The sequence below is a fragment of the Hyperolius riggenbachi genome, chromosome 7 (assembly GCF_040937935.1).
Source record: "Hyperolius riggenbachi isolate aHypRig1 chromosome 7, aHypRig1.pri, whole genome shotgun sequence".
Taxonomy (NCBI): domain Eukaryota; kingdom Metazoa; phylum Chordata; class Amphibia; order Anura; family Hyperoliidae; genus Hyperolius; species Hyperolius riggenbachi.
Genome location: NC_090652.1, coordinates 159,782,501 through 159,808,748, shown reverse-complemented (window position 1 = coordinate 159,808,748; position 26,248 = coordinate 159,782,501). Strand labels below are relative to the sequence as shown.

The window sequence follows — 26,248 nt, the reverse complement described above, 5'->3', positions numbered from 1 at the left end:
TCCCACGAATAACTCTAAACTAATCTTCAACGAGGAGTAGCATGGCTGACACTCCAGCAGTGTCCATCAGGAACAGACCATGGAAGGGAAATGTCCAGCAAAGCATTCTGGGAGCAGAATGCTTTTATAGTGCCAGTCATCAAAAGAAGGCAGGTAAGGGATTTGCATGACTAATGTATGCAAATTCCTCAGCAACACAAGCTGCAGAACTGACAGAAGGTCTCTCTTAATGAGACCTGCAGAATGCAGACGTGAACAGTGGTCAAAACGCTGCCTGTCTGCACAGGCAGCTGAGCAGATTCTCACACCTATGGATAGATTCCCCCACCTGAGCTGTAGATCTCTGCAGCTCGTCCATAGTCACCATGGGCCTCTTGACTGCATTTCTGATCAGTGCTCTCCTTGTTCGGCCTGTGAGTTTAGGTGGACGGCCTTGTCTTGGTAGGTTTACAGTTTTGCCATACTCCTTCCATTTCTGAATGATCGCTTGAACAGTGCTCCGTGGGATGTTCAAGGCTTTGGAAATCTTTTTGTAGCCTAAGCCTGCTTTAAATGTTTCAATAACTTTATCTCTGACCTGTTTGGTGTGGTCTTTGGACTTCCTGGTGTTGTTGTTCCCAATATTCTCTTACACAACCTCTGAGGCCGTCACAGAGCTGCTGTATTTGTACTGACATTAGATTACACACAGGTGCACTCTATTTAGTTATTAGCACTCATCAGGCAATGTCTTTGGGCAACAGACTGCACTCAGACCAAAGGGGGCTGAATAATTATGCACACCCCACTTTGCAGTTATGTATTTGTAAAAAATGTTTGGAATCATGTATGATTTTCGTTCCACTTCTCACTTGTACACTACTTTGTATTGGTCTTTCAAGTGGAATTCCAATAAAATTGATTCATGTTTGTGGCAGTAATGTGACAGAATGTGAAAAACTTCAAGGGGGCCGAATATTTTTGCAAGCCACTGTAAGTGACTTTTGGGTTGCAGTTTGGGCACTTGACCTCCAAAAGGTTTGCCACCACTGTCCTAATCTAATGTCCCACCATTGTTAGGTTCGTGTAAATGTGTCTCCACCCATGACCACACCCACATTCTGGTCCATGGCCACACCCATTTTTCGACGTTTGTGCGTAGCGCACCGCACAACGTAACCCTCATATTTTTGGGTGTGCTAGCTGCAGTGTGCTGATCTCTGCTGTCTACAGTATGTACAGTATAATCTGTTCTCTAGTGCCTGCACTGTGTGCTGATCTACCTCCAGTGTGTACAGTATAAGGTGTTACTCTGTGCCTTTACTGATTTTAAACCAGCTGTATTGTATGCTGATCCCTGCTACTTTCAGTATGTACAGTATTAGCTGTAAAGCCTGGTACACACATACAATTTTGATTAGACAATTTTAGCTCTGTTCATCAAATGCATTGTCTGTTGGCCCACTTACTGCATGGGAGTGGTAAAATTGGTCAGAGATTGACCAATCAAAATTGCATGTGCGTATTCATCTTTGATCTATGCCTATACTGATCGTAAATTATCTAAATAAAGGACAGGGGGCTCCATCCAATATTTTGATGAGCAGGCCCATTATCTGTAGCTTACATCGCTGCTAAGTTCATGTACATTTGGCCCCGCCCACTCACTGGCCACATCCATTTTTGGCGCGGCCCACCTAGTGCTCACAGCTGCCCCCGATCTCCAAGGACCCTAGGAACGCCCCTGCCTGTACTCAAGTGGGCAGTTGGGTGCTTGAATTCATATGACATAACCACATTTCCTGTTAACCTGGCTGGCTGTAAATCAGCCTCTGCTGCAGTTGTCTGGTGAGTGGGATGTGGCCATGGCTATTGTTACACATGTGGTCATTCCACGTGTACCAGGAAGTACATACTATATTTATCCCTGAAAGTATACAGCCCTTAAATGGCAACTGAAATGAGAAGAACATGGAGGCTGCCATATTTATTTACTTTTAAATAACACCAGTTGCCTGGCAGCCCTGCTGATCTATTTGGCTGCAGTAGTGTCTGAATCACACCAGAAACAAACATGCAACTAATCTTGTCAGATCTGACAATGGTGTCAGAACCACCTGATCTGCTGCATGCTTGTTCAGAGTCTATGGCTAAAAGTATTAGAGGCAGAGGATCAGCTGGACAGCCAGGCAACTGGTATTGCTTAAAGGGAATTAAATCTGGCAGCTTCCATATCCCTTTCGCTTCAGTTGTCCTTTAATCTCGGTAAGTGCTATATTGAGTCTAATAAAAGTTAAATTGAAGATACTTGCATGGTATAATCTCTTTTACCTCTCGAAAAAATACATTTCTCATCTGTTTCTCATACAAAAGGGTTAAGTTTATTTTTAGGATGTAGCTCTCTACCACCATCAATGACATCATTTCACACAGAACTGAATTAAACTTTTATAAGTATCTCTTCAAATACATTTCTTGCTGATCTGCCACAAGAGGAATAATTGAAAGAAACAAAAAGCTTGCCCCAAGCTAAAATCTTTCTAACAGACACATCTGTATACTGTTATATTGCTTATAAAAATGTGCGCTCTTGAAATGTATCATTTGAACTTAACTTTTATTACACGGGTAGAAAATTTAATCCATGGCTTTGCTTGGAAGTATGCGTTTTATTAAACTTTTCTGCTGCCATCTATCAGAGTGAAAGTCATACATGTTGATTGTGTTCCCTTGTCTTTCCGGAGCCGCAAACTATTTTAGTAATATACTGTAACGAATGGGGAATTGTCTCCGTGGTCAGCGCACAAGATGTGCGCTGACACTGCGGAAATACTCCACAAGCGTTAAAATAACAGAACCCAGCTTTGGTGCAATGCACCTGTAGAGAGGAATTCCCACCAGCAGATGGAGCTGTGGAGTGCAGAGGAATAAATCCTCTGCACTGCCACAGATGTCAGATAGGAATTGTACGAGGTGAAGCAATACAGGGCAAGATAGCCCCTAGTGAGAGAGAGTGAGCACAGAGACAGAATGTATGTATGTCCACCAATCTAGTCGCCACCTGGCGACGGTGAACACACAACAGTGAAGACCAAGTGGGAAAGCAATCGCAAGAATGGCGATTGCTACTAGCGACACAAGACTGAGTAAAGACAGAGCATATGTGTAGTAAGAAAGACACAGCAAACAATTATATTCAGAACGCCAAGGAAAATAACAAACGCCCTTGCTAAACGCGGTCGCCGCACGAGAAGCGCAACAACGACAAAACACGTTAATGGCGCGGTCTCCGCACGTTAAGCGCAACAGAGACAAAGTGCGCCAACCCTGACTAACAAATGAACCAGAAAACACAAACAAACAAATAACAGAAACGCTTGCTAATCGGTTGCCTTACCTCAGGCAACAGCAAGCGTTTGCTCCAGACAAACAGACAACAGGAACAAGTCAGATAGGATCCACTACTCTTCCGCAAGAGTGAGTGTGATCCATACACAGGAACAGGACTGAAAGGATCCACTGCTCTTCCGCAAGAGTGAGTGCGATCTGCACAACAAGACAGACAGGAGTAACCAGTAGCAACCGCAGCCAGGGTTACACTCCCAGACAGAATACAGAGAGATCCACTGCCTCTAACGCTAGGGTGAATGCGATCCAAACAGACAGAGTAATTTCCTGTCAGTCACCACTGGCGACAGAACAATCGCAACAGAAAGACAGAACAAGGCAATACAGATAATAACGACCTCACTGTGCTAGAAGGAATGCTATGCACTCCCAAGGAACTACTCTTAGATAGCAAACAATTAGCAGAGGGCTGAGACTCCAGGAAAGTTAGCAGGAACAAATCTTCATGACCAGCAGGGAATTCTGGGAGGAAAGGGTATTTATACTGCAAGCCATCAAAGGAAGCAGCTAAGCAATTTAAATGACAAGTGGATGCAAATCCCTCACCAGAACAGCAACTCTGAAACTTGCAGAGTGAAGACAGGTCTCTTTTCCAGGGACCTGCAGCAATCAGACCTAAAAAATGGTCAAAAAGCAGCCTGCATGTGCAGACAGCAGAGCAGATCATTACATATACTTTATTTGGCATATTTGAAAAGCACAATTACCCAAAATTATTGTGGAGTTTTGGGAGGAAAAGCTTCCAGAAACTGGACAGAAAGACATATAAAAAGGGCACCAAGAAAAGCCACTAGTAGATTATCCGTAAAATTACCCATATTCTACTACTGGGCAGTGGCTTATCCTGATAGTAGAATATCATTAATCTTTACCAATATCTTACTATTACCTACCCTATCCTTCTTCTCACACTAACTTTCTCCCTCTACCTACTACTAACACTAACTTACCCCCTCCCCCCCACACACACGCACACCTAACCCTCTTCTCACACTGTCTTTCCCTCTACCTACTTCTAACACTACCCCCCTCCCCTGATATAGCAGCCTTTTGCCACTAAAAATGCCATTTCTATAAACACTCTTCATAGAGTGCTGCCAGCGCCCAAATTACACAGTGGGTAGTGATATAGCTGTAATTAACATTGCAGTCTATGCAGCACCCATGTTACCGAGTGGCCACTGACATCCAAATGATATGTTTCAACACATAGATCCTTTGGTTTGGTTTGACTGGAGTCATTTATACCACGCACCTTTTTGTTGTCAGGCAAGAACTTGTGTAGCTGCCATGTAAGGGTAGCCAATAGGTGGCAAATATTTTCAAGCAAGTTGTGGCAGATAGTGTGCACATTTTTATGCAAATTGTCCAACTAGATAACATCTCTGCAAGATGTGCATGCGCAGACCTGTCATGCCAGCTGCCGTGATGACGCGAAGCCGCCGGCGTGATGATGCCATGTGTCACTAACCAGGAAGGGCCGGCCTGGCACCCTGCCGGGGTGTCGCCGGTAATGGGGGCCGGCGGAGGCACAAGGAGAGGAGCGAGGAGGATGCCGGGGGACCTCGCCGCCTACGGTGAGCTGGAAGAAGCCCCAAGTAAGTGTAATCTTTTAATGTCAGGCACTGCTCGGGGTCCCTTTAAGGAATAGTTTTTATCCTTCAGCCATTACTATGTTAAATGCTGCTAAATGGTCATGTTGATAAGGGGTGTGTGCAAAGCAATGTATGCAGGGATGAACTGTCTTGTTATATTATTTTTCTTGCCTTTTATGTTTATTTTTGTACTGGAAAATTGCAGTTTAGAACTTCACTGTACAATTTCGGTTGTTACAATGACAATAAAAATGTATATTCTATTATGTTCTATTTTTTTTATTCTATTCTAATCTTTTACACAAGGAAATAAGGTTTTATAACCAACATCTAAGCTCAGTTACTATAATCCTTGAATAAAGCTGAATACTCAACATGGCTTTTACCCAGCCCAATCCATTTTGGTCTGATTTGGGTGAGAATTGTTTGTCCCTGATGCTGATTCCCTGTGGATGTTTTGTTACAAATCTTTGTAGAAACAATATATATTCTGGCTTCCTTAACCATCAGATTCAGCTTCAAAGGATGCTCCAGTTGTTCAGAAAAAGCCCAAACTGTCACCCAGGAGTAAAAATAATGCTGAAAGGTAAGCAATATCTCACTCTTACACATCCTAGGTCTACTAAATCAGGCCTTTAGTGCAAAAAGCAGCATCAACATGATTTTGATCGATTTGTGGCAAAAAAATTGATAAAAACCTGATCAGACAGTAAGTTTCAATCGATTGAACGTGTTGGAGGAATGGGGGTAGATCGACAGTCCATAGCTTGCACTGTATTGAACAGTGTAATACTGCTAATGGGTAGGATGGAGGTGCCCAATATGTGTTCTATTTTAGTATTTTAAAATACAAATACAAAATTATATAATAAAAAGAGAGGTAATTGCTTGCCTCTCCAGAAGGTATAGACACCAGTTCAATTTTTATTCAAAAAGCTATCCGAGAATGCGTTTCATGGGTCACGGCCTGCTTCCTCAGGTCAATACAAAATACCTTGAAAGCATAGGGTATAGAGTGTAGGTGCCTCTACGTAATGTAATACTGCAGTGTAATACTCTCTAGTGTAATACTGCAGTTCAGTAAATTTTCAATAGATTTCATGGCACAATCCATTGAAAATATGTTTGAAGTGTATTTGACCCCTCTCAGATTGAACACATTGGGGGATTGATGGTAGATTGACAGTCCATAGTTTGCACTGTATTGAAACAGTGCAATTATACAGTTCAATAGATTTTAAATAGATTTATTGGTACAATCTATTGAAGATATATGTGCAGTGTATTTGTTTCCTCTTGGAGCAGATTCAGAACAGAGAGGGATTGATCTGTTTGCCACATTGGGTGGCAATCTAAACTTGTCTGGCCACCAAGAAAATGTAACATCTTGTGTTATTTTACAGAGGCTGGTTCAAGAAATGAATGTCAGCACAAACATCAGGTGTTTTTAACAGAATAGACATTAGAGTCAATAAAACATTGGATCTAATGAATAACTAAATAAAATATTGATTATGAAGAGCTGTTCTTTTTTTTTTTTTTTTTTTTTTTAGATCAAAATGGGTAGGCACAAGGGGAGTGGGGGTGGGATTACACACTGCACTCAATCAGCATTCCTTGAAGTGGTCCTAAACCCAGGACTTTCTCTATGTTCTAAAAGATAAGCGATAGCATAATAACCTTTACAGAAAAACATTTCCTGGTTAGAGCTTATAGAGCTTCAGAGATTCTGCAGTGTAGTTAATTCCAGTTTTGCTGGGAGCACAGAAAGGGTTAAAGAGAACCCGAGGTGTGTTTAAAGAATGTTATCTGCATACAGAGGCTGGATCTGCCTATACAGCCCAGCCTCTGTTGCTATCCCAAACCCCACTAAGGTCCCCCTGCACTCTGCAATCCCTCATAAATCACAGCCATGCTGTGAGGCTGTGTTTACATCTGTAGTGTCAGTCTCAGCTGCTCCCCCGCCTCCTGCATAGCTCCGGTCCCTGCCCCCGTCCCTTCCCTGCAATCAGCAGGGAGGGAAGGGATGCAGGCGGGGACTGGAGTTCTGCAAGAGGCGGGGAGAGCAGCAGACTGACACTATAGAGATAAACACAGCCAGCTCTGACAAGCTGTTTGTCAGCAGCGTGGCTGTGATTTATGAGGGATTGCAGAGTGCAGGGGGACCTTAGGGGGGTTTGGGATAGCAACAGAGGCTGGGCTGTATAGGCAGATCCAGCCTCTGTATGCAGATAATATTCTTCAAACCCACCTCGGGTTCTCTTTAAGCACCTGTGTATACATGTAGCCTGTCTGAACAACACACTGCAGCACAGTTCAGACAGAGATGACAGCTCAAATGAAAGTGGCTTGTTACTAGCAGATAAGGGAGAATTAGACAGGCTGTTAACTGTAAGTACAAACAGGGTAGGTTTATCTGTGTGTTCCTTCTCTCCTGTGGAAGAGATAAGGTCCTATTTAATTAAACCCAGGAATGAACCTATTACACATGTATCACAAATGAGCTCAGGAAATCATACCAAGTGTATAAAATTATTTTCAAAGGGTTAGCATAGAGATAAGGCAAAATGTATAAAAAAAAGAGGGAAAACTATTCATATATAAACCAAATTACATCATCAACATTCTATCAGAGATATATCAACATCTGACAGAATATGGAATTGTTCTCAGCTGTTCCCAGGTAACTTATCAATATGTACCGGTAGATAATATTGCAAGTGATTCCATCATGGTGGACTGGCATTTTCTGTAACATTTGTGAATGAATCTCCATATGTTTGTAGTTGTATACTTAGGCAGTCAATCATATTTTATTACTGTCTGTTTCCATTCTGGCAATTAATTGTAATTCACTGTAATTAAACAGGTGGGCAGTGACCAGAGAGAGCACTATACAACCAATGTCTGATGAGAACACTTTACAGATGGACACCACAGTATTTTCAGAGAGTTTGCCTTTAAGCCCAGAGGAACAGCTACAGATTATGTTGATTCATGAGCAGGAAATGGAGAACCAATTTGAGAAACCAACTCAGAAGGATCTGGAGGTGAGTGCTAATGATTTCCAGATATAGATTTACAGAGTGCCTAGCGATTTCATTAACTGTCTCTCAGAGGAGCTCACAATCAAATCCCTATCAGAATAATAGTCTATACTCCACAATTAACTTATCAGTAAGGGCCCTTTTACACTTAATCAGTTTGTATGCGTTTTAATGCATTTTTTCACTAGCAGTGCATTGTAAAAAAGATTTCAGTTAAACGTGTATAGTGGGAACTGTTCCATAGGAAAACATGGAAATTACTTTGAAAATCAGTTTTCTTTCAGTTATAATTGAGAGCAATTGATTAAAGAGGAACTCCAGTGAAAATAATGTAATAAAAAAGTGCTTCACTTTTACAATAGTTATGTATAAATGATTTAGTCAGTGTTTGCCCATTGTAAAAACTTTTAAATCCCTGATTTACATTCTGACATTTATTACATGGTGACATTTTTACCGTTGGCAGGTGATGTAGCTGCTGCATGCTTTTTTGGCATTTGGAAAAAGCTGTAAACAGCTATTTCCCACAATGCAACAAGGTTCACAGACAAGAAACTGCCAGGAGTACCACGGTCCTCAGAGTTTCTTGTGGGAGGGGTTTCACCACAATATCAGTCATACAGCACCCCCTGATGGTCTGTTTGTGAAAAGGAATAGATTACTCATGTAAAAGGGGGTATCAGCTACTGATTTGGATAAAGTTCAATTCTTGGTTTCTGCTGCCTCCGCTGACAGCGTATCTGGGACTTCCACTACGGCTGGCCGCATTGACAGGGATGGTGTCGGTGGTGTTCATGCGGAGTTCCGGCCGCATGATACTCAGACTGTAAATGAGGGTGGATGCATGCACTGGCAGCGGCGCTCCTCTTATGCTCTGAGGAAGCGTGTCAGCTGATCACCTGTCAGCTGACACGCAGGGCTCCACCTCCGGTTCTTGATTGGCCTAGTGGCTTGGGGGCGTGGTCTCCTGCTTGCCCGGGATTCTTAAGCGCTGTTCTGACACTTGTTCACTGTCTGCTCTAGCTAACACTTCGCAGTGAAGGCTTCAGACCTTAGTCAGTTCCGTGTGTGGCTTGAACCGGCAGGACCCTGGGGATTTCATACTAGCTCAGCTTATTATATATTGATTATACCTGTGTTTGACTTCTGCCTGTTTCTCCGACCTCTCTTTGCCTGCCGATTTTGTACCTTTGCCAATCTGATCTGTTGCCGACCACTGCCTGATTACTCACTTAGATATTGCCTGCAGATTTTGTACCTGACCAATCTAATTTGTTGCCGACTCTATTTGTCTGACCATTCTTATATTTGTATTCAGTGTTTGTACTGCCTTCCACTGTTACTGTCTGTAAGACCTTACCCTTTCAGGGAAAGTCTGATATTTGTCTGTCTGCTAGTGCCCACACACTAGTAGATTGTTACATTAGAGCAGACCAATATCGATATGGAAGAGCTTTGCAAACAAGTGCTAGCTCTCACGCTGGCGGTTGGTAACTTAAAGAAAACCTGAACTGAAAATTAAAAGTCAAAATAAGCATAAGTAATACTTACCTTCCATGTAGTCTACTCCTCAGTGTCTTTCTCCTGTCCCGCGTCCTGTTTGTTCACTGTGATCAAGGGAATTTTCCGTCCTCCATTTTGAAAATAGCCATTACCCATAACCGCTTTCTGGTTAGCACACAGTTAAACTGTAACATCGCCCACTTGAGCCATAGGGTTACATGAACATTACCTGGTACATCAGTTTTCCTCTCAGCTATAACTGACAGCAACTGATATTTTACTGACAGCAACTGATATATTTCAGATCTGACAAAATATTGTCAGAACTGGAAGGGATTATTGTCAGAAGAAAATGGTGAGCTTCTGAAAGGAACTGATGGCAAGGTAACTATGTAATGTTCATTTGATGTTACCTCATGTGTTTATTTTAAATATTTTTACTTAGTACAGGTTCTCTTTAAGCAGTACTGTTACTAACCAACAGCAACAGTTGGACAGTTTGTCCCAGGCTGTTCGCAGACTGCAGCCGCAGCAGCAAGTTCAAACTGCTCCACCGGCTCACCCAGTAGCTAAGCCTAAAATGCCATTGCCAGAGAGATTTTCCGGACATAGAAGCGATTTCCGCAATTTCGCTAAAGTGAGACCTATTTCTTCCGGCAATGAGCATCAGATGGTCACCCTGGTTAAAACACTCTTGCAGGGTGATTCCCAAACTTGGGCCTACAATTTACCACCTAATCATGAGGCGTTGAATTCTCTCAATTTATTTGGAGCCATGGCTATTATTTATGACGATCCAGATACAGCTGCCACTGCTATACGCAAAATCCGCAAGCTCCGTCAGGGACATAGTTCTGCGGAGGATTATGCTGCAGAATTTCATCAGTGGGCTAGTGCCTCTAGGTGGGAAAATTTTGCCCTCATGGATCAATTTTTATTGGGTTTGTCTGATAAAGTGTCTGAAGTCTTGATTGGCCACCCTGAACCCCGCACTCAGGAGGAAGCCATTGCCTTGGCTATTAAAATTGACCGCAGAATCCGTTATCATCACCAGAGCTGGTCTCGGTCATTTTTACATTCCTCCGTGCTAACTTCCAGTCCTGTTACGCCCTCTGATGAACCCATGCAGCTGGGTAACATTAAGTTGTCTGATCTTGAGAGGCAGAGAAAAAGACAGGAGGGTGTGTGTCTTTATTGTGGGGAAAAAGGGCATGTGGTACAAAATTGTATTAAGAAGTCGGAAAACTTCTCCGCCTAGGTTCTGTCAGGGGTGTACCCCTAGGCGATCTACAATCACCCCAGACTTTTTATAAACTGCTGCTACTGATTAAGGTATCTTTTAAGGATTGTGAGTTCACTTCTCAAGCCTTCATTGATTCAGGAGCAGCAGGAAACTTTATCGATGCCAGTTTAGTGGTGGAATGGGGAATTCCTTTAATACCCATGACGACGTAACTGGTATTGATGACTCTCCTCTACAGGATCATAAACCTCTTTCTCAGACAGCCTCTCTCTCATGTCAGATTGGCTTGTTTTATGTGGAAGAGATGCAATTTTATGTTTTGAAAATGACGTCATGTTCCTTTGTTCTGGGTCTTCCCTGGTTACAAAAACATTCTCCTTAGTTTGACTGGAGCACAGAACAACAGGACAACTCATGTCTTGGTCTCCATTTTGTCTCAAAAACTGTTTGAAAAAATTGCCGGTACATTCTTTGAGTTTGTCTGTAGAGGGGGTTCCTAAGCAGTATGTACAGTTTTGTGATGTGTTCTCTACACAATCAGCATATAAATTGCCTCTGCATCGTTTCTTCGGTTGTCCCATCGATTTAAGACCAGGTACTATGCCTCCTAGAGGTCATATCTACCCCCTGTCTGGTCCTGAGAAAAAAGCTATGAAGGAATACATCAAAGAAAATTTAGAAAAGGGTTTCATCCGCCCTTCTAGTTCTCCGGCCGGAGCAGGGTTTTTCTTTGTTCAGAAGAAGGATGGTGGTCTTAGACCATGCACTGATTATAGAGGTCTGAATAACATCACCGTAAAGAACAAATATCCTTTACCGTTTATCGAAGATTTGTTCTCACAAGTCACTGGGCGACAGATATTTTCCAAATTAGACCTCAGAGGGGCTTATAACCTAATCAGGATCAGACAGGGGGACGAATGGAAGACCGCTTTCAACACAAAAGACGGTCACTATGAGTACCTGGTAATGCCCTTTGGGTTATGCAATGCCCCTGCTGTGTTTCAGGATTTTGTGAACGAGATTTTTAGGGATGTACTAGGCAGATTTGTTATTGTTTATTTAGACGATATTCTTATTCTTTCCAAGAATATTGATGCATATCGTCAACATGTTAAATTTGTTTTACTGAAATTACGAGAAAACGCACTTTATGCGAAATCTTAGCGAAAACGCTAAGATTGAGCAGTGTGTTTTTCGGGGTCAGGGAAATTCCATTTCTGGGATATACAGTGGGTTGCTAAAGTATTCAGCCCCCTTGAAGTTTTCCACATTTTGTCACATTACTGCCACAAACATATATCAATTTTATTGGAATTCCACGTGAAAGACCAATACAAAGTGGTGTACATGTGAGAAGTGGATCAAAAATCATACATCATTCCAAACATTTTTTACAAATAAATAACTGCAAAGTGGGGTGTGCGTAATTATTCGGCCCCCTGAGTCAATACTTTGTAGAACCACCTTTTGCTGCAATTACAGCTGCCAGTCTTTTAGGGTATGTCTCTACCAGCTTTTCACATCTAGAGACTGAAATCCTTGCCCATTCTTCTTTGCAAAACAGCTCCAGCTCAGTCAGATTAGATGGACAGCGGTTGTGAACAGCAGTTTTCAGATCTTGCCACAGATTCTCGATTGGATTTAGATCTGGACTTTGACTGGGCCATTCTAACACATAGATATGTTTTGTATTAAACCATTCCATTGTTGCCCTGGCTTTATGTTTAGGGTCATTGTCCTGCTGGAAGGTGAACCTCCGCCCCAGTCTCAAGTCTTTTGCAGTCTCCAAGAGGTTTTCTTCCAAGTTTGCCCTGTATTTGGCTCCATCCATCTTCCCATCAACTCTGACCAGCTTCCCTGTCCCTGCTGAAGAGATGCACCCCCAGAGCATGATGCTGCCACCACCATATTTGACAGTGGGGATGGTGTGTACAGAGTGATGTGCAGTGTTAATTTTCTGCCACACATAGCGTTTTGCATTTTGGCCAAAAAGTTCAATTTTGGTCTCATCTGACTAGAGCACCTTCTTCCACATGGTTGCTGTGTCCCCCACATGGCTTGTGGCAAACTGCAAATGGGACTTCTTATGCTTTCTGTTAACAATGCCTTTCTTCTTGCCACTCTTCCATAAAGGCCAACTTTGTACAGTGCATGACTAATACTTGTCCTATGGACAGGGTCTCCCACCTAAGCTGTAGATCTCTGCAACTCGTCCAGAGTCACCATGGGCCTCTTGACTGCATTTCTGATCAGTGCTCTCCTTGTTCGGCCTGTGAGTTTAGGTAGATGGCCTTGTCTTGGTAGGTTTACAGTTGTGCCATACTCCTTCCATTTCTGAATGATGGCTTGAACAGTGCTCCGTGGGATGTTCAAGGCTTTGGAAATCTTTTTGTAGCCTAAGCCTGCTTTAAATTTCTCAATAACTTGATCCCTGTCCTGTCTTGTGTGTTCTTTGGACTTCACGGTGTTGTTGCTCCCAATATTCTCTTAGACAACCTCTGAGGCCCTCACAGAGCAGCTGTATTTGTACTGACATTAGACTACACACAGGTCCACTCTGTTTAGTCATTAGCACTCATCAGGCAGTGTCTATAGGCAACTGACTGCGCTCAGATCAAACGGGGCTGAATAATTATGCACACACCACTTTGCAGTTATTTATTTGTAAAAAATGTTTGGAATCATGTATGATTTTAATTCCACTTCTCATGTGTACACCACTTTGTGTTGGTCTTTCATGTGGAATTCCAATAAAATTGATTCATGTTCGTGGCAGTAATATGACAAAATGTGGAAACCGTCAAGGGGGCTGAATACTTTTGCAACCCACTGTATCATCTGAGATTCTGGGTTGTCTATGGACAAGAAAAAGGTTGATGCAGTGTTGGAGTGGCCTCAACCTCTCGGTCTGAAACCTTTGCAGAGGTTTATTGGTTTCGCGAATTATTATCGCAAGTTCATTCGCAACTTTTCCACCATAATAGCTCCCTTAACTAACATGACCAAAAAGGGAGCCGATCTTTCTAATTGGTCTGCTGAGGCGTCCCAGGCCTTTCAGACCCTCAAGGAGGCCTTCTGTTCTGCACCCATCCTCATGCATGCCGATGTCCTCCGACCGTTTATTATCGAGGTTAATGCCTCAGAGATAGGGGTAGGTGCCGTCCTATCCCAATATTCTGGTCAACCGGAACACTTGCACCCCTGTGCGTTCTTTTCATGTAAATTCAGTTCGGCAGAGAGAAATTATGACATTGGTAATAGAGAATTGCTGGCGGCTAAGATGGCATTCGAGGAATGGAGGCATTGGCTGGAAAGGGCAGAACACACCATTACTGTGTACACAGATCACAAGAATCTGGAATACATAGAAGGAGCTAAAAGACTGAACCCCAGGCAGGCTCGCTGGGCTTTATTCTTTTCCCGGTTCAGGTTTATCATCACATACAGTATAAACCCGGGAGTAAGAATGTAAAGGCAGATGCATTATCCAGATGTTTTGATCCTGTGGAGTCACTACCTGTTAACACACTTCCTGAACATATTGTCATTTCTGCAACTGAATTGTCAGTTGATTTATTAGAATCTCTGGTTCAATTTCAAGCAGAGGCCCCGTCGGGGAAACCTTCTGAGCGTTTGTTTGTCCCTTTGCATTTGCGACTATCTGTACTGAAGCAGTACCATTGCAGTAAGGTAGCTGGTGATCCAGGAGTGACCAGAACGTTGGATTTACTCTAGCGACACTTCTGGTGGCCTTCCATCCGTACTGATTGTAAGGAATTTGTGTCGGCATGCACTGTGTGTGCTAGAAGTAAGGCGCCCAGGAATGCTACTGCTGGTACGCTACAACCGTTACCAGTTCCCAGTTCTCCCTGGACGCACATCTCAATGGACTTCATTGTAGATCTCCCTACGTCCCAGGGAAAAACGGTTATCTGGGTTATCGTGGATATGTTCAGCAAAATGGCACATTTCGTACCATTAGAGAAATTACCTTCTGCTAAGGAATTGGCTGATTTGTTCATTGAAAATATTTTTCATTTGCATGGCATTCCAGAAAATATTGTATCCGACAGAGGGGTGCAATTTGTGTCACAATTCTGGAAAAACATTTGTGCACATCTGGGTATGTCCTTATCTTTTTCCTCTGGATTCCATCATCAGACTAATGGCCAGACGGAAAGAACTAATCAGTCTCTTGAACAGTTTCTGAGGTGTTATGTTTCTGAGTCCCAGGAAGATTGGGTTCAGTTTTTGCCGTTTGCTGAATTTTCTCATAACAATTTATTGAATGCCTCTTCTAATCTGTCTCCATTCCAGATGGTTTTCGGGAGATCTCCCAGATTCTCCTTTGTCCCCTCTTCTTCCTCATCCTTCCCAGTTCTGCAGGATTGGGGGATCAGGATGCGAGAGATTTGAGCCTTAGTCAATCAGAATTTAAAGGTAGCTGTTGCATCTCAGAAGCAACAAGCCGATCGTCATCACTCTTCTCATCAGCAGTTTTCTCCTGGAGATCGAGTATGAGTTTACACGAAAAATATCGGTTTGCGCCAGCCTTCGGCCAAACTCGGTCCCAAATATATCAGTCCCTACCTTATTTTTGAAAAAATTAATGAAGTAACCTATAAGGTGTCTCTGCCGGCTTCTATGAAGGGGAGCAAGTCTTTTCATGTGTCTCCGCTGTAGTCTGCTGCCAATGCTGATAGTGATTCCACTCCCCCCTCCCCCCCCCCCCCCTCCCGTGATTATTGATGGTGAACCTGAATATGAGGTAGAAAAAATTCTGGACTCTAGGAAAATAAGGAATTCCATACAGTATTTGGTACATTGGAAGGGTTACGGCTCGGAGGAGAGATCTTGGATTCCTGCTGGGGGGGGGGGGTTAATGTCAGTAATCCTGCTCTTACCATGTCAGTTTCTGCTGCATCTGCTGACAGCGCATCTGGGACTTCCACTACGTCTGGCCGCATTGTCAGGGATGGTGTCGGCGGCGTTCATGTCGAGTTCCGGCCGCATGATACTCAAAGTGTAAATGAGGGTGGACGCATGCGCTGGCAGTGGCGCTCCTCTTATGGTCTGAGGAAGCGTGTCAGCTGATCACCTGTCAGCTGACACGCAGGGCTCCACCCCTGGTTCCTGATTGGCCTAGTGGCTTTTGGGCGTGGTCTCCTGCTTACCCGGGATTCTTTAGCGCTGTTCTGACACTTGCTCGCTGTCTGCTCTAGCTAACACTTCGCAGTGAAGGCTTCAGACCTTAGTCAGTTCCGTGTGTGGCTTGAACCGGCAGGACCCCGGGGATTCCATACTAGCTCAGCTTATTATATATTGATTATACCTGTGTTTGAGCAAGCATTGGGTCTCAATCTGCATATGGTGACTGCTGCAAGGGTGGAACGGATCGTTCAGGCGAGGGGAGCCTTGAATGCCCCACATGCGCATCTGACCATTGTGATTTGTGGTCCAACAAATTTGCTGAGCCGCTCTCCATTAGGTGTTGGTGGTGGGAGTGACACACTGTTTACAACGCATCGCTGGTCAAGTTTATTTGGATTTATTATATATTGATTATACCTGTGTTTGACTTCTGCCTGTTTCTCTGATCTCTCTTTGCCTGCCGATTCTGTACCTTTGCCAATCTGACCTGTTGCCAACCTCTGCCTGATTACTCACTTAGATATTGCGTGCCGATTTTGTACCTGACCAATCTGATCTGTTGCCGACTCGGATTTGTCTGACCATTCTTATATTTGTATTCAGTGTTTGTACTGCCTTCCACTTCTACTGTCTGTAAGACTTTACTCTTTCAGGGAAAGTCTGATATTTGTCTGTCTGCTAGTGCCCACACACTAGCAGATCGTTACACGGAGTTTCTCTTTAAGTGTAAAAGGGGCCTATGTATTGAGAATGTGGGAGGAAACCCACAAAAGCAGTGGAAGAGCTTACAGAAGCACAATAATAGGGTAAAAGGCACCCAAGTTTAATAAAAGTAGCTAATTGTCACCCCACTGTCCTCCAAACTCTATCTTGGGCCACTCGTATTTTAAACCAGCATTGACAACCCTCAGGCTTTCACCTGGTGGAGAGAAAAGGACCTTCATTGTAATGAGGCAGCAGCAGGCTGAACGCGGACGTTTGTTCGCGTCCGCATCAGCAGCGCAACCGCCCGCATGGTCGCATGCGGAACGCGGAGAAACGTCCACGTCCGCAGCGGTAGCACGATCCACCGTTCAGTCGCAGACCTCTCGGCGTACTCCACGTCGAGGCTGCACTCCTGGAACACCTTCACAGGCTTCATGGCATGCTGCTCGCCGAGACACCTCTCATGACAGTCTGGACCCCGTAGGGGCCGCGCGCGTGTGCAGTAGAGCCTTTTATACTCTTAGAAAGAGAGTCAGCTGACCAGCTGGTCAGCTGACCTCAGCAAGGTCCTTGAGCTGTGCTGCAAGGTCCTTGAGCCACGTTGTGATTGGTTGAATGGCTGGGCGGGCTGTTTGAGTCCAGCACAGTATAAAAGCAGGCATTCTGTCAGTTGCAAGTTGTCTGCAGTCAGCGAATACTTGTGTGTTAGCACTCAGACCCTAGTCAGATCCCAAAGTGTGCTAGAACCAGCTGGAGCTGGGGATCCACACTTAGCCAGATTCTGTTGATAGCCTAAAGTACTAATTGCATTGTATATTGTGTATGACCTTTTGCCTGTTACCTCATTATTCTCTTGTCTCCTGATTTTGTACCTCGCCAGCCCGTACCGTTACCGACTATTGGCTTGGCTTCTGACTTCCCTTGTGTTTCTCGATTCTGTACCTCTGCTCATCTGATTTCCCGTTGCTGACCTTGGCTTGACCTCTGATCTTGATTTCTGTCTGACGATTCGGTACTTCTCTGCCAGTTCTGATACCGAACCGTTTTCCGTTTGACTTCGCCCCCTTTAGTGGGTTTCCACTAAAGGGTTTACTTTGCTGAGTTCTTCTTGCGGGGAACTCAGTAACTCCTCAGCATATCATTACTGTTGAGGAACGCAATTCTGCGTTCTTATCCTAGTCGCAGAATCGCACACACTGCCCTTCCTTCCAGAGGTCACCTTCCCTCTGAGTTAACGTCAGTGTGGTGGGTTTTCCACAAGTTATCTGTTCCTTGTGTTTTCCAGAGTACGCATAAATATTTGTATTATTGGTGATGCCGCAGATCACCATATAATCAAATATATCTGTATTACTAGTGATACTGCGGATCACTAATAATCAGAAAACTCTGAAGTGTATGCACCAATCACCACATTACAGTACTGCAGACCAGTAAAAGTAACATGGAGGGAGTTGCCGAGCAGTTGCAGACTTTAACTGCAGCAGTCGATGAGCTTAGAAACACCGTTGCTGCTCAGCAGGTCCAGATCAACCAACTGACTGAGGCCTTTCAGAAACTACCGGCACCACTTAATATTCTACCCTCCCCAGCCAGTAGCGAGCCTAAGATGGCTCTTCCTGAAAGATTTTCTGGTTCTCGGTCCGACTTCAGTAATTTCAAAAATCGTTGTTTAGCCTATTTTCAGATGAGGCCCATGTCATCTGGTTCTGAGGTACAGAGAGTAACATTAATTAAAACTTTGTTACAAGGGGATTCTCAGACATGGGCTTTCAGCTTACCTGAGGGTCACACTGCCTTATCTTCTGTGTCCGAGTTTTTCAAGAACATGGCCATCATATATGAGGATCCTGATTTAGCCGGCACTGCCGAGCGTAAACTCCGAAGCCTAAAGCAAGGCAATCGTATGGTTGAGGAGTACGCTGCCGAGTTTAGAAGGTGGGCGGTCTCAGCGAGGTGGGATCAGTTCACTCTTCTAGACACATACATGACCGGTCTCTCTGAGTCTATTATTGATGTCATGATAAGCCACCCTGAGCCCAAAGATGTAGATGCAGCTATTGCCTTATCGGTTAAAATCGATAGACGCATTCGTTATCATAAAAAGGGCAGGTCATCTGTGCTAGTTAGAGCGCCCTCTACTGTTGGTTCCCCTGAGGTTCCAGAGGAGGAGCCAATGCAGTTGGGGCACGGACGACTCTCAGTCGCTGAGAAAGCTAGGAGAAGGAAGGAGGGTCTGTGTCTATATTGTGGGGAAAGGGGTCATCGAGTGCAGAACTGCAGTAAGAAGGCGGAAAACTTGTCCGCTTAGGGATGGTTGGAGGTACCACCCTAAGCGAGCCAGTTCTACCTCCATGTCAGAATAAAATCTTGCTGCCCTGTTCTCTTCATTGGGAGAACAGTGACTTCCTTACCTCTGCATTTGTTGACTCTGGGTCAGCTGCCAACTTCATTGACAGAGACCTTGCTTTAAACTTTAACATTCCCATTCTTCCCATACAAAGACACATCTATGTTACAGCAATCGATGACTCTCCTTTACAGAACAAGACACCTCTTTGTCAAACTCCGCCGCTCACACTTCAGGTTGGAGTATTGCACACTGAGGTCATCCAGTTCTATGTTCTAAAGATGGCCACCTCATCTGTCATACTGGGGCTACCATGGTTGAAGAAGCATTCCCCTCAAATAGACTGGAAAGAGGGTCAATTATCTGCCTGGTCCCCCTATTGTCAGGAGAATTGTCTGAAATCTATTTCTGTGTGTGCTTCAGAGGTCCAGGTCCAGGGGGTCCCATCTCAGTACACTGATTTTTCCGATGTATTTTGTCCTCGATCTGCTGACAGGTTGCCTCCACATAGACCCTATGACTGCCCCATTGAATTGAGACCGGGTACACTGCCTCCTAGGGGTCGTTTGTACAACCTCTCCAGCCCTGAAAAGGTTGCAATGAAAGATTACATCAAGGAGAACTTGGAGAAGGGATTTATCCGCGCCTCCAAGTCTCCTGCGGGTGCAGGTTTCTTTTTTGTTAAAAAAAAGGATGGTGGTCTTCGCCCCTGCATAGACTACAGGCAGCTAAACAAAATCACCATAAAAAATCGATACCCTCTTCCACTCATTGATGACCTGTTTACTCAGATTACTGAGGCCTGTGTTTTTTCAAAATTAGACTTGAGGGGGGCATACAATCTTATTCGGATTAGAGAGGGCGACGAGTGGAAGACCGCATTTAACACTCCTGACGGTCACTATGAGTATTTAGTTATGCCCTTTGGATTGTGCAATGCCCCAGCTGTCTTTCAGGAGTTTGTAAATGATATTTTCAGAGATGTGTCTGGCAGGTTCACAGTGGTCTATCTGGATGATATTCTAATTTTTTCAAAAAATTTACAGGAACACAGGCAGCATGTAAAATTTGTGTTACAGAAGCTCAGGGAGAACCAGTTATATGCTAAACTGGAGAAATGCCTCTTCGAGGTGAAAGAGGTGGCATTTTTAGGGTATATCATTTCCACCTCTGGACTGGCAATGGATCCAAGCAAAGTCTCAGCAGTTTTGGATTGGCCGCAACCTTCAGGCCTCAAAGCCCTGCAGAGATTTTTAGGCTTTGCTAACTATTATAGGCGGTTTATTAAGGGGTACTCTTCAGTTGTCGCCCCCATGACCCAGTTGACCAAGAAAGGCGCTGATGCGACTAACTGGTCACCAGAAGCCATTGAGGCCTTTCAATCATTAAAAAGATCTTTTTGTTCCGCCCCCATATTGCGTCATGTTGACGTCACCCGCCCCTTCATAGTAGAGGTAGATGCATCGGAGGTTGGGGTTGGGGCAGTCCTCTCGCAAGCTTTTGGACCCGATAATAAGGTTCATCCTTGTGCATTTTTTTCAAGAAAGTTTGCACCGGCAGAGAGGAATTATGATGTGGGGAACCGGGAATTGTTGGCTGTTAAGTTAGCTCTAGAGGAGTGGCGTCATTGGTTGGAGGGGGCAGAATTTCCCTTTACTGTTTTTACTGACCATAAGAACCTTGAATACATTGAGAAGGCCAAAAGATTAACACCCAGGCAGGCGAGATGGGCACTTTTTTTTTCCCGGTTTGATTTTATCATAACCTATAAGCCTGGGGATAAGAATGTTAAGGCTGACGCCTTATCCAGGTGTTTTGAATCTGAATCTGCCCTACCAGCCACCCCTGTCAATATTCTACCTGAAAGGTATTTTCTGGCAGCCACGGAGATCTCCGAAGACTTGTCAAAATCGCTTATTGCATGCCAGTCCAATGTTCCCAATGGAAAACCTGAGGGACTTCTGTACGTCCCTATTCGTTTTCGGGAACGGGTGCTGCAGATGTTTCATGAACATAAGAATGTGGGACATCCAGGTATTGCCAGAACCCAGGAACTCTTGAATAGGGCAGTCTGGTGGCCTTCTTACATGTCTGATTGTGAGGAATTTGTTAAGTCCTGCTCTGTCTGTGCCAGGAGTAAGTCCTCCAGGAAAGCTCCAGCAGGCTCTCTTCAGCCCCTGCCTTCTCCACAGGTTCCATGGTCTCACATTTCCATGGATTTTGTGGGTGAGCTGCCTGAATCTGAAGGTAACACTGTCATCTGGGTTGTTACGGACAGATTTAGTAAAATGGCACATTTCGTTGCTCTGTCTGGGTTTCCATCTGCCCAAAAATTGGCAGATTTGTTTATTAATAACATCTTTAAGTTACATGGAATTCCGGTGGATATTGTATCTGATAGGGGGGTACAATTTGTGTCAAAATTCTGGAGGGCCTTTTGTAAGGATCTGGGGATTTCTTTATCATTTTCTTCAGGTTACCATCCCCAGACTAATGGGCAGACGGAGAGGATCAATCAGTCCATGGAGCAATTTCTTAGATGTTACATAGCAGATGCACAACATCTCTGGACAAGATTCCTTCCATTTGCCGAATTTGCCCACAATAACCTGAAAAACGCATCCTCTGGTTATTCTCCCTTTCAGATTGTCAATGGGAAGTGTCCCAAGTTTACGTCACTTCCAGTCAAGGAGTCACCTCTTCCAGCTCTCCAGGAATGGCAGGGGACTTTCAGAGAGATCTGGGGGAAGGTCAGAGATAATTTGGACAAAGCTTTTTCTGTTCAAAAGAAATTTGCTGATAGAAAACGTTCCACTGAGTGGAACTTTATTCCAGGAGATTATGTTTGGGTCTCTACTAGACACATTCCTCTCAGGCAACCATCAGCAAAATTAGGTCCTCGCTTTATCGGGCCTTTTCCTATAGAGAGTAGGATCAATGAGGTCACCTACAGGGTAAAATTACCAACTAATATGAGATGTGGCAGGACTTATCATGTTTCTTTATTGAAGCCTGCGGTAAGGGTAGATTCTACTCCCCCTGCTCCTGTGGTAGTGGATGGGGAATTGGAATATGAAGTCCAGGACATTTTAGATTCCCGTTTTTCACGCAACAAGCTCCAGTATCTGGTGCACTGGAAGGGGTACGGGCCAGAGGAGAGGTCATGGGTTCCCCTTCGAGATCTTCATGCTGAGGAGAAAAGGAGGAGATTTCATGAGTTGTATCCTGGGAAACCGGGTGAGGCACGCCCGGAGGTCATGCCTAAAAGGGGGGGTACTGTAATGAGGCAGCAGCAGGCTGAACGCGGACGTTTGTTCGCGTCCGCATCAGCAGCGCAACCGCCCGCATGGTCGCATGCGGAACGCGGAGAAACGTCCACGTCCGCAGCGGTAGCACGATCCACCGTTCAGTCGCAGACCTCTCGGCGTACTCCACGTCGAGGCTGCACTCCTGGAACACCTTCACAGGCTTCATGGCATGCTGCTCGCCGAGACACCTCTCATGACAGTCTGGACCCCGTAGGGGCCGCGCGCGTGTGCAGTAGAGCCTTTTATACTCTTAGAAAGAGAGTCAGCTGACCAGCTGGTCAGCTGACCTCAGCAAGGTCCTTGAGCTGTGCTGCAAGGTCCTTGAGCCACGTTGTGATTGGTTGAATGGCTGGGCGGGCTGTTTGAGTCCAGCACAGTATAAAAGCAGGCATTCTGTCAGTTGCAAGTTGTCTGCAGTCAGCGAATACTTGTGTGTTAGCACTCAGACCCTAGTCAGATCCCAAAGTGTGCTAGAACCAGCTGGAGCTGGGGATCCACACTTAGCCAGATTCTGTTGATAGCCTAAAGTACTAATTGCATTGTATATTGTGTATGACCTTTTGCCTGTTACCTCATTATTCTCTTGTCTCCTGATTTTGTACCTCGCCAGCCCGTACCGTTACCGACTATTGGCTTGGCTTCTGACTTCCCTTGTGTTTCTCGATTCTGTACCTCTGCTCATCTGATTTCCCGTTGCTGACCTTGGCTTGACCTCTGATCTTGATTTCTGTCTGACGATTCGGTACTTCTCTGCCAGTTCTGATACCGAACCGTTTTCCGTTTGACTTCGCCCCCTTTAGTGGGTTTCCACTAAAGGGTTTACTTTGCTGAGTTCTTCTTGCGGGGAACTCAGTAACTCCTCAGCATATCATTACTGTTGAGGAACGCAATTCTGCGTTCTTATCCTAGTCGCAGAATCGCACACACTGCCCTTCCTTCCAGAGGTCACCTTCCCTCTGAGTTAACGTCAGTGTGGTGGGTTTTCCACAAGTTATCTGTTCCTTGTGTTTTCCAGAGTACGCATAAATATTTGTATTATTGGTGATGCCGCAGATCACCATATAATCAAATATATCTGTATTACTAGTGATACTGCGGATCACTAATAATCAGAAAACTCTGAAGTGTATGCACCAATCACCACATTACATTCATCTTGTGTACGATCTTATGACAGACCTGGGTATGAAATATTTTCAGGCTTTTCCAAAGCTCCCCCAACCAGCAAAAAAAAAAAAAAAAACCCTTCTAAAAGTCTCTTCAGGATAAGAGACAATTTCCCCCATCCAAAATCTTCAGATAGCTACAGCTATGTTGTTCAGAAATTAGCACTGCGTGTTGATTCCAGTCACACCAGAACTGGTTTTAAGCACAAATGCCCCCAAGACCCACTTGACCCAGGGTCACTCACATTAATATATAGTAGTTTAATCTCCCCCCCCCCCCCCCCCCCCCAGTGACTACCAAACCAGACTACATCCATCGCTGAGAGAAGGATCTAAGTGTAGTTGTATACTTGGGCAATCAATCTTTCATTGTTCACAGTACACAGGAATAAAGTAGTGGGACATCTAGTGGCCAAAAAGTAAACACACCATACATACATTAAATTAAAATAAAGAAATCCCCATTACTTAACCCCTTATACCTGGCATAGTTACCACTGTAAAAAAGTGCCATTTAACCACTTTATGACATGCTGACGTATTAAAATGTCCTGTTTGAGCCTGTTAATGGCTCAAGGACTTGTAATAAGTTGCTTGCTCCTGCCGCCGCTCTGCACGTGTGTGCACCGTTAACTGTCAGGACACCGCGATCTGACTGTGACACCGCGATCATTCTATCGCAATGCCTGAAATGAATGGATGTGACCCCGATCAGCGGCCATGTCCAGTCATAAAACAGGAAACAGTCATAGTTTAGTCAAATGTATAAAAAAAAAGTGAACACTTCCTGTGAAACACTAACGTCATCTAGTGGCCAACAAGTAAAATACACATACAGGCACATACATACATATACACTTATTACATATTAATAAAATTAACAACTTCCACTTCCAAAGCTCCCCCAACCCGCAAAAAAAAAAAACCTTCTAAAAAAAATCAATTAATTTTTTTTTGCATAAATAGTTGCCTTAGGGACTCCGCTGTTAATCTATATTTTATGAGGGAATATTTCTATTACTTTACTACATAGGGGCTTGTAATTAAAGACCGGACATAAAAAAAAACAAAACAGAAAAATAACACCTATATTTCCAAATAATATATTGTCATCATACATTGTGATAGGGACATAATTTAAGTTTAATAATCAGGACAACTGGGCAAATAAAATGTGTGGATTTTATCCACAGGAAAACATTTAATTTAAAAGTACAATGACCGAAAATTGAAAAATAATGAAATAATGAATTTTTTTTGTACTTTTCCCATTAAAATGCATTTAGGATAAAAAAAAAAAATTGTAGCAAAATGTACTACCCACAGAAAGCCTATTTGGTGGCGAAAAAAACAAGGTATAGATAATTTTGTTGTGATAAGTAGTAATACAATTATTGGGGAATAAAAGGACGGAGCACTGACAGGTGAAAATTGCTCTTGTCCATTAGGGTAAAAACCCCTATGGGGTGAAGTGGTTAAAAAAATACATAAATAGTTACCTTAGGGACTTTTTATTATGTATGCCATGAGGGTATACAACTGTTATTTTTGCAAATAAGGGCTTGTAATTGGTGAAATAGTGTAAACAAACAAATCTGAAAAAATACAACTTTATTTCCAAATTATGTTAAAATGCATATGGAATTATAGGAGTATCATAATGGACAGGACATAATAGGAGTAACATAATGGACAGGACATAATAGGAGTAACATAATGGACAGCGCTATACACAGAGACCAGCACTGAGGAAAAGAGATTGCAGGAGCCTGGAAAGGTGAGACACTTTCCTCCACCCACAACTCCCCAAGACAGCACTGGATTACTGCCCAAGCAAGTAAAAGGAGGACCACCATGTTTCTCCATGAGGTCCACTGCAGGGGCCCCCTGTACCTCCACCCGGCCCCAATCAATTGCTTAGGTTGCTTGGTTGGTAATTTGGCCCTGACCTTCATCAAGCCACTGAGTTAAAGCATACTTGGCAAAACACTATTGTTGTTCCTACTGTAAACTGCAGTGGGACTCCTACCGCTCATTTTCCTCCTCCACCAACATAGGCAGTGGCGTAGCTAAGGAGCTGTGGGCCCGATGCAAGTTTTACATTGGGGCCCCCCCAAACACTTTATACATAACAATTGATACGGCGCACCAATACCTTCCAATGGAAACTACAGTGTCAGAGGTGCAAGAAGGAAATGAAGAGCAATTTGTTAATGATCACCACTATTCAAAGTATCTATAGAAGTCATTATTATGAGCACAGGACCAATAGAGAGCTAATACTGCAGTTAAGGGAGGGTCCTTCTGGGCCCCTCTTTCCCAAGGGCCCCGATGCGGTCGTAACCTCTGTCACCCCTATTGCTACGCCCCTGAACATAGGATAGCTCATCTGAACACTGAGCGGGTTAAACTCAATAATCCAAGTAATTATGAAGGATTTTTTCAGCTAACATGAATTCAGAGTGTATTTATAGCATTAGGTGCTGTTACCACAGCTTTAATACCCTCATTTAGGTTTACATTTGTTTCACGTAATGTATAATTTTGCGTCCTTTTCCAGGAAAAGACGATAAAGAAGTTCTTAAAATATTCGAATGTCAGTAATTCACAGGAACTCACTAGAGATAAATCTACATGATTATAACTGCTTAAGTGTAAATGAATTTCCATAATGAAGATAGATCATTATTCTCTGTAGAGCTCAGTACACAACACAACAAAGCCGTCACACATTACTGCATCAGCTACATTTACATGGACTATATAGTCTGCTGGATAGGATCTTGGCTG

General features: G+C 43.8%; 1 protein-coding gene across 1 annotated transcript in view; it reads left to right on the top strand.

The window, feature by feature from the left end:
• Positions 1–26,248, top strand: part of DNAH3 (dynein axonemal heavy chain 3) — a 329,266-nt gene that overhangs the window by 164,793 nt on the left and 138,225 nt on the right. The window contains exons 4-5 of the mRNA XM_068244819.1: positions 5,493–5,568; positions 7,852–8,032. Of these exons, the coding sequence (XP_068100920.1) occupies positions 5,493–5,568; positions 7,852–8,032 (257 nt within the window). The remainder of the gene's footprint in view (positions 1–5,492; positions 5,569–7,851; positions 8,033–26,248) is intronic.